Below are 13837 nucleotides of genomic sequence, written 5' to 3' on the forward strand. Positions count from 1 at the left end.
TCCATAAATAAATCAAATTCAGATTTCAGGAGTAAAGTCTCTGCCTTGTTTTAATTAACACTTGGGCCTACTGCGCTACTGTATTTTACTATTGGCTATTGGTGATTCTTCAGCTGTACGAATTTTGAGACTGTCCTGCCCACAGTGCTTGGTTAACATTTTTTCATGTTTTCAGACTGTCGTGCAACATGGAAAATATATATAAATAATCTGTCCTTGTTGACTTTTTGTCTCCCTTTAGACAAAGCATGGTCAAGCATGGTCAAAGGCCAGCACTGACCTTGTCTCACTTTCTCTCTGCTGCACTTGTTATCAATCAGACACGTTAAGACTGAAGTATCTGCATGTAAACACACATACACATACACACACACACATGCACACACACACACGCACGCACGCACGCACACACACGCACACATACACACACACTCACGCACAAGGGCAGTAAAGTCCTTCTGTGGAACAATGCAAGCGAGCTCCACTCTTCTGCACTATAGTTTTTCCAACCCTCCATGTCTTAAACACACTTTTATTCATCATAAAATAATGAAAAATATAGATTCAATGCCGCAGAGTGGAGCGGGTAAAAAGACAAAAAGTGAATGTATAGACATAAAGCAAATAGAGCATGAAGGAGGGGAAATGTCGAGGGAGGAAGGGAGGGTTGAATGTTAAAAAAACAAAAGTGGAAAAATGGCAGGGATGAGGAGAACGAGAGATGGCCTCTCTAAGTGCGCCTGCGTAGGCGCAGAACTGCGCGTTCCCAGGCAGGACAGCATGAGCTGCCTATTTGTCAGCATTGATCAAGCCATTAAGGGGCTGTGGAGGGAAGCATATTGGTTTTGGAGGCCAAAAGGGCACTGAGAGACAAATATAAAGCAAGACATGGACAGGGGGGGGCGGCGGTTAGGTGGGGGGAGGTTCTATCCCCCGCAGCAAGACGTCTGCCAGATGAATAAGCTGGATGTCTTTCTTCCGAATGTTGATGCAGCTTATTTTGTATAGGCCCGGCGGGAAAATGCTAGAAATCATTTCACTGAGACTGGTTTTCACTGGTAAGTCTGATTTCATGTCTATATCTGATATCCGGTCTGTCTCCTGTGTGGGATGTGTGAAAGGGAGTGACATGGAACATGGATAAAAGCCACACACGCATTACTTTAGAGCAGTGGTGTCAAACTCATTTTTGTCACGGGCTGCATCGTGGTATTAGTTTTCTTCGGCGGGCCATTACGAGCGTCAACAAACTGATGAATAACTAAGTTTGAAACCGTACACTAGTAAAAACTGTTCAAATATTTTTAAAAGATCAATGCTAACAAATATTGCTAGCAATATCTGTATTTTTTTAAAAGTGAAGACAATTTGTAACTTTAGTATTGACAGATGAAGTTGATGATTTGTCTTTGGGGGCCACATAAAATGATGTGGCGGTCCGTATCTGGCCCCCTGGCCTTGACTTGGACACCTATGCTTTAAAGAGACAACGGTGTGTAAAAGGCAATGGTGCAGGGGTAGAAAATTTTGCTTGGTCGGATTAGGCCACTTTATTTTCATCTCCATTCACAATGGTCACCAAAGGTACCAATGCAGGATGGCGACAAGAGTAAAAATCGGCGTCACTTGGACTATGTAGTGTAAATCCATCTTTAGGCAGCACTGCGTCACTGTGACACTAAAATCCTTATTAGCCAGCTACCCCGGATAGACCAAATGTGACTCGTCTGGATTTTGTGTGAGCAAGGGTGAGTGGTTGGTGGATGCTTGGCCCAAGGGGAAGACAGGCTGCCTCTTCGCCCATTCTCTGATGAATTCATATAATTAACTCAGCCTTGATCTGTTGGCTAATCCTGCACTCTGTAATAAGGGATTAAAATGTCACCTAAGACACCTGCTGTTATTGAGCCCAAAGACTTTTTGTGATACAGTCAGGGAGGGTTTGTAACATTCGCAAGGGGACAGTACTCGGAGACGGAGCTACTGCTACAAGCATGTGCATGCTAGCAGTGACTCAATAGTTGGCCCAGAAATTGCAGCAGCAGACTTGCTCTGAAAAGTCCCGGTCAGAGTCAGTGAAAAGGGACAAGAAAGTAGGACATGCTGGAAGGTGTGGGAGTTTACAGACTCTTTCTTGCGCACTCGCTATGACCTCCTTGGACCTAGCCAAGGAAAAAAAAAAAGGAAAAAAAGAACCAAGTGCCAATTGGTTGGCAAACTGCCCGAGGACCGACAGGCTCGCTCGCTTTGTCTGCCTGCCGGGCACCTCCACTCTGTTGCCTAGCAACCCCACGTGTACTTTTGGTACGACTAATGACTCTTGTTGTAGAGCGGTGGGGCTCAAGGCCACTAACGAAGCTTCTTGGCCAATCGTTGGCTCTTAAAAGTCCCAGAAGCTGACTGAACACAAAACGAAGAGATCTTCCAAGCTTCAGGCTGTCCTTAACTTCTCATGCCAGACAAACTGTACAAACACTTTTATATTTAAAGCAAGTACCGTACATTTAACACTTTGAGTGCTACAGTTGACCTACATTAGTCGGGATGCTTGACGGTTGCATAAAACAAAGACCTTTATCTGAGAAAGTTTAGACTGTGGACTTTTAGCAACCAGCCATAGCTGTTTTTGTGAATGAAAATGTCTCAGTAGCAAGTAGAGGCGATCTGATGAGGTTTCATATAAACTTTTATTGAAATGAGTCTTAGGAAACATTTATAGGCTTCATTAATATCGCCGGGCGAGTAAATTGCGTTCCCTGGGTGTCGCCATGTACTTTGGATCTGAGTCGATATATGCCAACCAGACTCAAGTCTATATTTAGCTCTACGGTCCCGGCTCATGTCAACCACTGTCAAGTGCTGCGCTGCCTCGAGGCTCGACACCCACCGTGTGAGAGTGATCTGAGCGGGCAGCGCCTTGTGCCGTTCATATGTCGTCGGTGAGACGGACCCACAAGTGACAAAAGAAAAAGTAAGAAATATGACGCATGTGACCTGGATAAGCAAGAAGCTGCAAGAAAAACTCCAGCTCAGGAAGAACAAGTAGACCTTAAGTGCTATTGTGTTTCTGAGTCTAGAGCCATGAGAGGAACAGGAAGAGTGAGCACCAGGCCAGAAAGGACCTCTGCCTGGAGGTGCGGGAGTGGCTGATGTAATAGCATTAATCTCCGAGTGCCATCTGACACCCGGTGTGGTGCCGTCATTGAAAAGTGCGAACTCTGCTGAACTGTGAGGGGAATTTGGGCATCTCTCGAGGCGGCGCCCTGCATTAATTAAACCCACTGGCTGGGATTTTTGTGTTTAGCTAACAAAGTACTCATTACACACCAGGGACTACCTTTCGCATCTTCAGGCTCTTGATGAAATAAGTTGGCCTCATTGTTACACGCTAACAATTCCTTCTTTTTTTTCTCTCTCTCCAGATGAATCGGCCCATCCAGGTGAAGCCAGCAGACAGCGAAGGACGGGGAGGTAAATAACCTCAAGAAAAAAAAAAACACTGACACACACAGTGGTAAAAGCACAATCCTTAATATTCTCCTCTCACTTGAGACGCACTGGGAGTTAGCAGCACGGTCCGTAATATAGGTCACTTGCTTCTATTGACTTCCCATCTGTGCCAGCAAAAAGGGGGCTGTCGCGGTTCACAGTCACCGCGAGCGGGTCAAAGACAAGCGAGAGGAACACGGCGGAAAGACGAAAGAGGATGGAGAGCAATAAGTAGACACACTGAACCGTCTGCTTGAGGCTTCGGGGGAAAAGGCGAGACAAAAAAAACGAGAAGACAAACAAAATTGAAGGGAGAAAGAAACACTGAGCTAGACAATTTCAAGACACTATCTTGAGTTTTGTGATTGAATTGAAAAAACAAAAGAATAATAAAATAGAAAATTTGGAGGGAATGTTCAGGTGTTGCTAACCATAAATTCGTCATCACAAATCTATTTTCCTCTCGATATCTGGCACCGACCCTCACAATAAGGCCCGATGACTGACTGCATCATTTCCGTGACGACCATCACAGGAGGTTAATGCAGATGAAGCCAGTTAAACATGCGCACACTGGGTGGCATTGGCTCTAATTGAACCAGTCAGCGTCTGCTTAAATTTCAGACCGAGCCACGTCGGTGATTTATCCGCCCCGAGTGTGAATCAAATGGCCCATTCCCATCGGCGGGGTAGACCCCCAAAGCGAGTCTTATTTTTGTCATGGCGGCACTTTAATTAACGGACATCTAAAAAAAACGGGCAAAGTCTGACCGACAAGGCTTGTGTGAGAGCCATTTGGCATTCTCACCAAGATAAATTAGATCTCTAGCCTTAAGAGGGGAGGATGGATGGATCCCAATATCAATTACTACTCCTCTTTCACCGAACGGAGACATACAGGCGTGAATGATACGGAATACAGACGGCTCTTTGGCCGGCACATCTGTCGCTCGTCTGTTAGATGAAGTTTCTATATGGGAGGACAGGCTCGCTAACAGAACGGATTGAAATAAGACCAAGCCGACAGGCCCCAACAGAGATATTGAGCTTTAATGGCAACAGGAAGTCGGCTGGCCAGCAAGGGAAGTAAACCACAGTCACGGCTGACAATGAAATGAGATTTACTATGAAGCTGTGCGGTTAAAGGGAAATAGACAGCCCGGGCTGACAAAGAGAAAGAGGAGCAAGGATTCATTTGTGGAAGGACCAGTCAGGTATAATTAACAGTGAGAGACACTAGATTGTCATTTGGAACATTTGCATCTTCGGTATTACGTCAGAGTTTTTTGGAATACGTCACACGGCAAACAATAAAAATGGGTCTTCAAATGAGTTCTAAAACTGGGTTTACCTAACATTCAAGCGAGGTGGGGGGTCATCCCCCTCCTTTATCAATGTTCTCTCATTTTGCTCGAACCTGTCTGATCTGAACAAGAGAAGAATGGAACCCGTACTTACTCGGACTACTGACAGCCCATGGGCGAACAAGCTATACATCTCTATTCAAAAGATTTATTCCAAAATGGGGCAAGAATCAGAAAATGTCAACTCCTCTATCTATACTCTGCCCCTTTCTCTCGCTATTGGTTTTCTTCTTACGCCATCTTATTGGTACGCCAATGCGAGGAGAAAGATGAAGCAAGCGATAGTGAGGCCTGCCGGGTCCGTGGAGGAATTTGAGAGATAGAAGGCGGGATGAGCAAAAGGGGCCACGACAACAGGATGAAAAAGTTAACGGAGAGTGATAGAGGCAGCTGAGTGAATCTCAGTAGTAAATCATGCGAGAGCCGCCCCCGTTCCCTATCGCCCTTCTTGCCTCGCCCGGGAATCTTCTCCCCCTGACCTTGTCTGTGAAGAAAAAGATGGGAGCCAGATTATCTATGATTGGAGATGGCTATTATCTAAACACAATCTCTGAGCCAGGGTCCCACTACTGTCAGTTAGGAGAAAGCTTCATGATGAGGAGACTCGAGATGGCTCAGCATCTACTCTTGTGTGTCAATATGGACTTTTTCTTAGTGTGCCATTTTGGCTACAGATACTAAAGTCATTAAATGTGTGTCAGTACAGTTGATCCTTGCCCTCCCATTTTTCTGTGTTCCAACCGATGCATTCAATCTGGAATGTTTTCTATCGCACAAAGTGGAAAACCAATCATTGGCAATGAAAACACAGCATAAGTCAGCTGGGAAAGCTTCAGGCTAACCCCAAACAGGATAAGCGCTATAGAAAATGGATGGATGGATGTCCTCGTTGTTTATTAGCTCCCCCATCCGTTGGCTTTATTGGATGCTTATACAGTGCCGAGAGCACGGCGGCGCCTGGATTCTATTCCCAGCGGTCCGAGTGTGAGTCTTTTTAATATCTCCACGCCTTTTGTCTATCTCGCTGAAGGGGAAGTGTCTGCAAAGGGCTCACGTTTGTCCTTGCAAAGCCGTTCTTCACAAGAGTGACCCCAGTCAGGGCAGTCGGCAGATTGACGGGACCTTAAGATGTCGCGCCGTGTGCTGTCATAGCCGAGCCCAGCGGGCATGGGATAAGTGAGGGTCCGCTGGCTGGCACAGTCTGGCAGGCAACACGGGAGCGGCTGTCTGGAGGCACCTCATGCCGTCAGAGGACCGTGTTCCACTTTACATGCAAATGAAGCCAAAGTATCCCTCTGTGCCCCGAAACTACCGCCCAGCAAAACGCAACTGCGGTGGGCAGTTCTGAGTCCGAGCAGAACAAAGCAGAGATTGCACTACATCAATTAAAGCTTTGTTAACCGTTAATTTATCGAGCTTTGGGCGAGGGCCTTTGCACAAAAATAACGACAGGCAATTGGTTCCCGCCAACTATTTTGCATGCAGACCAGAAGGTTGCAAGCCGTTGTCGGTATACAAGTGTGTCAGGTCTGCTTGTGAGAGTAATGCATTTGCATGTAAACAACGTGTTGTTGCATCACAACACTGACAACTGAAATGTTTGTTTTTGTGCGATTATTTCCAGTCTGTATCCACGTAGAAAAAAACATTAAGCAGGATGTTACTTTCATTACACTCATAATTAAGCTATTAATTACTATACTTGAATCAGACACCGACTCAATGCAAGTTGTGACGCAGAGAAAAAAAATTAAAAACTCCATCAAGCGTTAATAATTATGGAAATGGAAATAATGATTCCGTCCAACGGAAAAGTTCCTTTTGGTTATCTGTGATTCAACACTGCTTTTCCCAGCGAACAACCTCATCGACTAGAACACCTCTAGAGAAATTTCTCTGGAAGATTGCTCATTCAAGAAAGCAGCCGTGGCAACCTTGGAGAACTGATTGTCCCTCACTCACATTGGCATAAGCTGATTTTTTTTTTAAATTCTTTGTGACCTGGATGCTGGTTGACATCCCGTTTGTTTTAATTTACAAGCAGTTATTCCCAAAGGAAATAAGGGAAACTGTTGTAAACAACATTTTGACCTTCGTGACTGTGATGAAAGTATAAAAATGTAGGGAGTTGATGGATAAAAAATAAAATAAACCAAAAGCTGACATTTTGTTGACACACAACAAGCGTTTGACTGAGTTCAGGGTGCTGAATTTAACTTTTGTGGTAGCAGCTTTGAATGTATGGGGGGGTAGGTCTCGGAAGGTGACTCACTAAATTAAAAGATTACTGATAAGATCAATTATTTTTGCTTACTCGTTTTCAGCATTTACTACAGGTCATTTTAGCTCAGGCATAGTTCTATGGACATAATCATAATTTTATTTTTTTCCATCACTTGTACCCTTCTGTGGTGTCATCACACACACAAAAAACACACAAGATCTCCCTCCAGAAAGTCAAAGAAAGAAGCTTTCAAAATCCCTTTTGACGCTTATTCATCCAAAGTCTCACGAGGTATGCCGAAGTCTCGCGGGATTTACTCAAGTTTTGAGGTATATCTCATCCGTGACAGCAGTTCGACTTCGGAAGTTTCCCGAAGAACTTTCGAGAAGCGTAGTCAGAACCATCTCAGCCATTTTTTAGAAAAAAAAAATCTGAATCTGCCAATGATATTAAGCAATGCAGCAACTATAAAAAAATATTTGATACCTTCTATAAAAGTCAATATAATTGCCAGTTTAAGCTGTAAATAGATTGTTTGGCTTATGCAGGGTCATTTTGTAGGCAGGCTAGATTAGTGTGTTCTGTTCTCTTATTTCAAAAGTTCACTTGCAGCCTTTTTCTTTATCACTAGGTGTAAGCATACGGAATGCTCATTACCCCCCCAAAATGGACTTGACTAAAAAGCAAATGGTGCGATTTAATTCCAAACTGATTCCCATGGCCGTCACGCAATCGGGACACCGAGTAGATGACGCGAAACATAGCCCGACTCGCTATTCAAATAAACACTTTTTAACATTTTATACAGCCGTTCTGCGTACTTTCATGTGCGAACGCATCCGTTGGCGAGCCTCGCAGGCACACCAAAATAATTAAGTAAATAACAAATTAAATAAATAAATAAAAATCATGCTTCGCTAATGAGTCCATAAGAAGTGCAACTTCTCTGATATGCTGCCCGGAACATTACGCCGCATTCGAAAATGCACCCGGCGGCCTGGTAGGCATCTTTTATTGTTGGGTGCAGCTGTCCATGCTTTGTGAACACTTGCTACTACCAAGCCGCCTCGACAATAGCCAGCAGGCATGATGGGATGGAATGGTGAAAACAAAAGATATTTACCACAGCACAGTTATTCTTTTCAAAAACAGTCTTACCATAGACACAAATTGAAATATAGACTTTGTAGCTATTTGGCAAGAAAGAGAGAAGAGAAAGTGAAGGATTATGATAGAATACAAGTTGAATATTATAGAGGGAAGACATTTGTAAAAAATCTTATAATATATACATAAATATATTTATTTAGATAATTATTTATATATGCTATATATAATCTTTTGTGTAAAAACTCTCATAATATATATGTATACTTATATTTATAGATTATATATAATCCTATACAAATATAAGATATAATTTATAATATTTAATTCATAATATTTCATTATAATAATATTTATATATTTTATGATATTTAACATTTTATAAAAAGTCATATAATAAGAAAATAATAATATAATACTAAGTACAGTTTTCAAAGTGTTTCTGGATGTTTACAGCTTCGCAGAGAAGTGTTGTTGTTTTTTCAATTCATTTCCTGTTGCTTCTATATGAAGAGCCTCAAGCCTCTTAATGCAAATATACGGGTGCACATAAGGGCTCTTCATTTTTTTGCTCCTCTTCACTTTTAATGGATTACTCTTTAAAGTCGTGGTGTCATCCCCTTACGCAGAGGGTGCATTACATGATATTCATATTCATAAAACGCCAATTTAAAGTGTGCAAGTGGCCATGGGAGATGTGTGGTGGGGGGGTGAACTTGTAAAAATCCAGTGCGAGCAGCTTCAGAGACAGGTGCAAAGAGGACTAATTAATAGCAATCAATACTCGGGGCCAGGGCAGGCGGCTGGCCGGCGGAGACTCTCTCAGGTCAGGCAATGAAAAGATAGCAAGCACCAAATTCATTCTGCACTCCCGGAGGATGGCTCTGAAGTACACTCACACTTCCTTTAATGCCTTCGCAGGGGTGTCATTTATTTTTGCGTTTGCCAGCACATTTGGAAAGTTCATTACCTCGCTCATGGCTTGTTAATTAGCCTTGTAAAGCCACCATTAGATCTCCTCGGGCCAGGACCAAGATGAGACTTTTTTTTTTTTTTTTGGTCCCACAACATTAGCACACAGTGGGGGTGGGGGGTGTAAAACTGCACTCTGCCCATTTAACAGGGACCCCTCAGTGGAAATCTGAAAGATAGAGGAGCCTTCACGGCAAATTAGGTCACATGTTGGCTGGACAGGCTGTGGCCTTCCTTCATATTTCCTCTTCGCTTCCTTGAACAGAGGTCAGCTTCATTTACCCCAACACATGTTCAAGCCCAACGTCCCGGGATTGGCATTCGACTACATTTCCTTGATCGACTAATAATTTAAAGGGGACATTTTATGGAAAATTGACTTTTTAATTGCTTGTATAGAAACAGATCTCTGGAGTGCCTTCCCAACCCTCAAGTGTGAAATTAAACAACCAACTCATTTTTTTCTGTATGGTAGTGAGCTTTTTTTTTTGTACTTTTGGCCCACTGTAACAAAACGGTGGGGCTCATTTCCATTCTAACCACCCCCACACAGTTTTTCTGAATGTAGTTCAGATAGTAGTTCACTAAATTATTATGATAAAAAAGATATATTATTAAATGTAAAGTCTGCCTTCCTTCATCCCTGTTTGTAAACAGGATAGGCTATACAATATGGATGCATGTATCATATTTTTTTAATAGAAAATTTATATACTATATAATATAGTACACATAATAGAATAGAATAGAATAGAATAGAATAGAATAGAATAGAATAGAATAATTCTTCTACTATACTACTATAAAACTGAAAAAATTCAAATCATTAAATAAAATATAGCATTTAACTTTTTGATAAAAATACCCCCAATCCACATGCAATCCACATCTACAACACAGATAGACACCAGCAGTACAACAGCAGCAGCCGAGCCCGTCAGGCGCCGGAGCCTTATTGATTATGCAGGTGGTCATTTGTGTGGCCAAGCGGGTAGCGCGCACGTGTCTCATTTGAACTTTACAGAGATGGAGCACGACCGGATTGCCTCGCCGCAAAGGCGGAGGCTTTATTTTTGGACCAGATGCATTTAATGGGGCCTGGCAGGTACAGGAGGCGTCACATCTGTTGAGGCCCGGGTGACGCTCTCGCCATCCTCACCTCCCCACCAACAGCGCACCTCAACACTCCGTACCAGTCAAATGACTCACGTGGAAGATCAACAGTGTCATCCGCAATAAAGTTCTCTCCCGCTCGCTGCCGCTTTCTATCAGTGCTGGGGACGGGCTCTTGCTTGTAACCATTTTCTTCCACAACTCAGCCGAATTGGAGATGAATAATGCAAAAGATGTAAAATAAGATGAACGCTCTGTCTATACCAGGATAGATTGGGAAAATTAATCTCTCCGACTTTTCAAAATGATAGTGGAGTACAACTTTTATCTTGCTCTTGAAAAGAACACATTTATTAACAAGCTGGATTAGTTTTAAAATAATAATAAAATAACAACAACAAACCCTTCTAATTTTGTTGGAAACCTGTTGTCCAATGACAATAAAGGCATTTTAATTCAAATTCTAATCACCGTGCTTGTGATGATTGTAATTCTTACAATAAGTAAATAGACTCAGAACGTGTTCACAAAACTGATTATTTCTTGGTCCTTTTGTTATCCAGCCTTACTCATAATTATACGCAATAACAGAAGAATGTTATTCAGTCTTACTGCACATTCCAATAGCTCAGTGTTTATTCTTTCTTCCACTCTAATTGTCTTGTCGGTGAGAAGTTTTCCAAAGTTGTCTCGCACAAACAATAACATTACTTATAGTAATAGCAGCAACAATAACAGCACAATAAAAAGAATATTTGCTGGGCTAATGAAAAAGAAAAACAACAATTTGGCCGACGACTTGTTAACCTTGACATATTTGGCTACTTACTGTTCCAAATTGCGATTTTTACGACAACCTGTCCAGGCAGTAAACTAATTAGGCGATTAAAACAATATGTGAATTGGACCAAAAAAAAATCAGTTTATTAACGTACTACTGGTTACCATCGGTCAGTATTACCATAATTTCTGGGCTATAAACCGCACCTAAATATAAGCCGCACCAGCGAAAATTCAGTTTTGTTCACATATAAACCGCACTTGACTATAAGCCGCAGGTGCTTAATTTCCATATAAGAATATGCACAAATTATACAATATTGTCAAAATCATGAATCCATAGATAAGCCGCACTGGACTATAAGCCACAAGGTTCAAACCTTGTGCAAAAACTAGTGGTTTATAGTCCGGAAAATAGGGTATATAGGCACTACTGGGAAAAAAAGGAAACTGGTAGTTAGTAAATGGAAAAAGTTGTCCTGTCCTTGGTTGAAATGCACAGCTCAGCACAACAGACATGACTAAAGTCGGGGGCAGTGTGGGGGTGGGGGGGTTGCACGAGCACATCTCGGCTCAGCAGAATGCTACCATCAGCCGTTGTTTTTCCCTCTCTTCCGATCCAGAAGACAGGAAGCTGTTTGTGGGGATGCTCGGCAAGCAACAGAGCGAGGATGACGTCCGGCGGCTCTTCGAGACCTTTGGCCAGATCGAGGAGTGCACCGTCCTGCGGGGTCCTGATGGGGCCAGTAAGGGTCAGAGCACACACACGTGGTCCCTTGTCATTCCTTTCGCGTTTCAGCCGCCTCCGCTCGAGCATCCTTGAGGCAGCGCAACTCGCTCGCTCGCTCGCTCTTTGTCACGGTGCTCCAACACTTCCTTCCTTTTCCACTCTACTCCATTTTCACTCACGTCTTACTTCTTTTGTACCAGCTCATATCTCCCCCTCCCCCATCTGTTATCTGAAACAACGTGTTTTTGTTCCCCACATCGCCATCATCCCTCCCCGGGCGACCATTATGCCCTGCTGTAAATAAACCAGCCATGCTCTGTGTTTAGCTGCACTCACTCTCGATATAGCAGAAAACATATCGTATTACATTAGGGGGGATTTTTTTTTCCCAAGTTTTCACCTTTTTTAAACCACTAAAATCCATTTGGCAAAGGATTTAGAGTCGCATCTTTAGGGACGTGGGTTTCGGAACCCTGGGGTTTACTTTTTAAATCCTTCTATGACCAAATGCAAAAATGACAAGTCGTTGAAGAGAATGAGTAAGAAGCGGAATTTGCGTCATGAGAACTGACATCTGGTTTAGTCAGGATATTCCAATTATTCCGTAATTTGACCTTAAACCTCTTCAATAAGTGAGAATACGTCAATGAATTGAGTCTTCAACCATGCATGCACAAACGTCTCAAATATTTGCTACCTTTGACAAGATGTCACACGGCAACAAAGTGAACTACACAACCAGTGCAAGCGGTTCGATAAGCATCTGTAAGCCGTGACGTGTCCGTCTACACGATGACGTGTGACGGCAAGGCAGCGTGAGAAAACGCATGCGTTCTCTTGTTAAATCAATAAAAAAGGCTCGCTGGTATCGAACGGCGGGTCTTTCAGCGTCGACATCGCTTGCCCTCGCTGTTAATCCCAGTTCTTTTTCTATGTGTCCCCCCAACCACATTCATCCACCCCGTCAACTGCTTGCTTCCTATTTTTCCATGCCTCGCTTTTTTCCTTCCTGTCTGCTCAAGATGCCTCGGGCTGATTGACAGCACATAAAATGAAATCGGGCCGGTGCCGGCGTGTTCGACAGGAGCAATACTGTGGCTCCTTTTCACCCTCCTCGCGAGTCCTCTCTTTCCTTGTGCGCCATATGTTTCCTCTAGCGGCGTTCGTCTCGCACTCGTTACTTCCCTCTCACTTGTTCTTCACTCCTTCCATAGCGACAAAAAAAACCTGAATATTAGCAGTACAGTGTACCCTCCAAATGTCGAATGGCCCAAAGTCATACAAAAGTTCAGCTAACACGTTTCAAAAACTTGAATGTGACATCAGCAAATGTCATGAGAGTTCAACACACTGAGCAGCAAATGAAGTCCTTTAATGGGTTTTTCGCAATTTATTTTACCTAGCAACAAGCTCTGGATGAACCTAATTCAAATGAAGCTGACTTTTGAAATTGACTGCGCTATCTCCTCCAAGATGCTGCTATGTTGATGTCAATGTGCACTTCTCAGAAGCCTTTCAGCACCGCCCTCGTCGCCCGATAGAAAGACCGAGAATTTCAAACCCTCCTCACCCTCGCCATTGCCGCAGCGATTCTCTAAAGTACTGGCAGCGTTTGCCGCCAGAATTGAATAGAGCCCCGGGTTGTCAGGAATAATAGAGAGACGGCTTTTAGCTCTATAATTAAGTTGTGTTATAAATGTCACCCATCCAGCCAGATGGAATTCATGCATACATATTACTACCCAGGGAATTCAAAAGGCACTGGCGAGATCCCTTCACTTGAAAGCAATGCAATCTCCTCGCTGCGTTTGCCCCGACTCATTCGGAGATGTCAAATATGAAAAAAAAAATCAACACGCATGCTATAATTCATGAGATTCTGGCACTTCCATTTAATTGGAGATGTTTTTGTGCGGCATTCTTCCTGGGCTGCACATAGGGACAAAAGTCAGTGGATGTTTGATATGACAATGAAACTTTAGAACATGAGTGGGAATCTTTTTTCAGAATTCAATTCAACCAAGGCTCAAGGATTTATCGTATTTTCTGGACTATAAG

The 13837-nt window shown here is 43.1% G+C and overlaps 2 protein-coding genes across 16 annotated transcripts in view; one reads left to right on the forward strand and one right to left on the reverse strand.

Moving 5' to 3' along the window:
* The window catches only part of slc12a4 (solute carrier family 12 member 4), a 201404-nt gene that overhangs the window by 99976 nt on the left and 87591 nt on the right, over window positions 1–13837 (reverse strand). The gene's annotated exons all lie outside the window — the stretch shown is intronic.
* The window catches only part of celf6 (CUGBP Elav-like family member 6), a 105280-nt gene that overhangs the window by 60829 nt on the left and 30614 nt on the right, over window positions 1–13837 (forward strand). For 6 of the 7 annotated variants that reach the window (XM_088370600.1, XM_088370603.1, XM_088370602.1 and 3 more), the window contains exons 3-4: window positions 3423–3471; window positions 11673–11801. In XM_088370600.1, coding sequence (XP_088226726.1) covers window positions 3423–3471; window positions 11673–11801 — 178 coding nt within the window. The remainder of the gene's footprint in view (window positions 1–3422; window positions 3472–11672; window positions 11802–13837) is intronic. The other variant, XM_088370604.1, reaches the window with a different exon arrangement.

The sequence above is a fragment of the Syngnathus floridae genome, chromosome 3, assembly GCF_059516105.1.
Source record: "Syngnathus floridae isolate MCC-2025c chromosome 3, RoL_Sflo_1.0, whole genome shotgun sequence".
Classification (NCBI taxonomy): Eukaryota; Metazoa; Chordata; class Actinopteri; order Syngnathiformes; family Syngnathidae; genus Syngnathus; species Syngnathus floridae.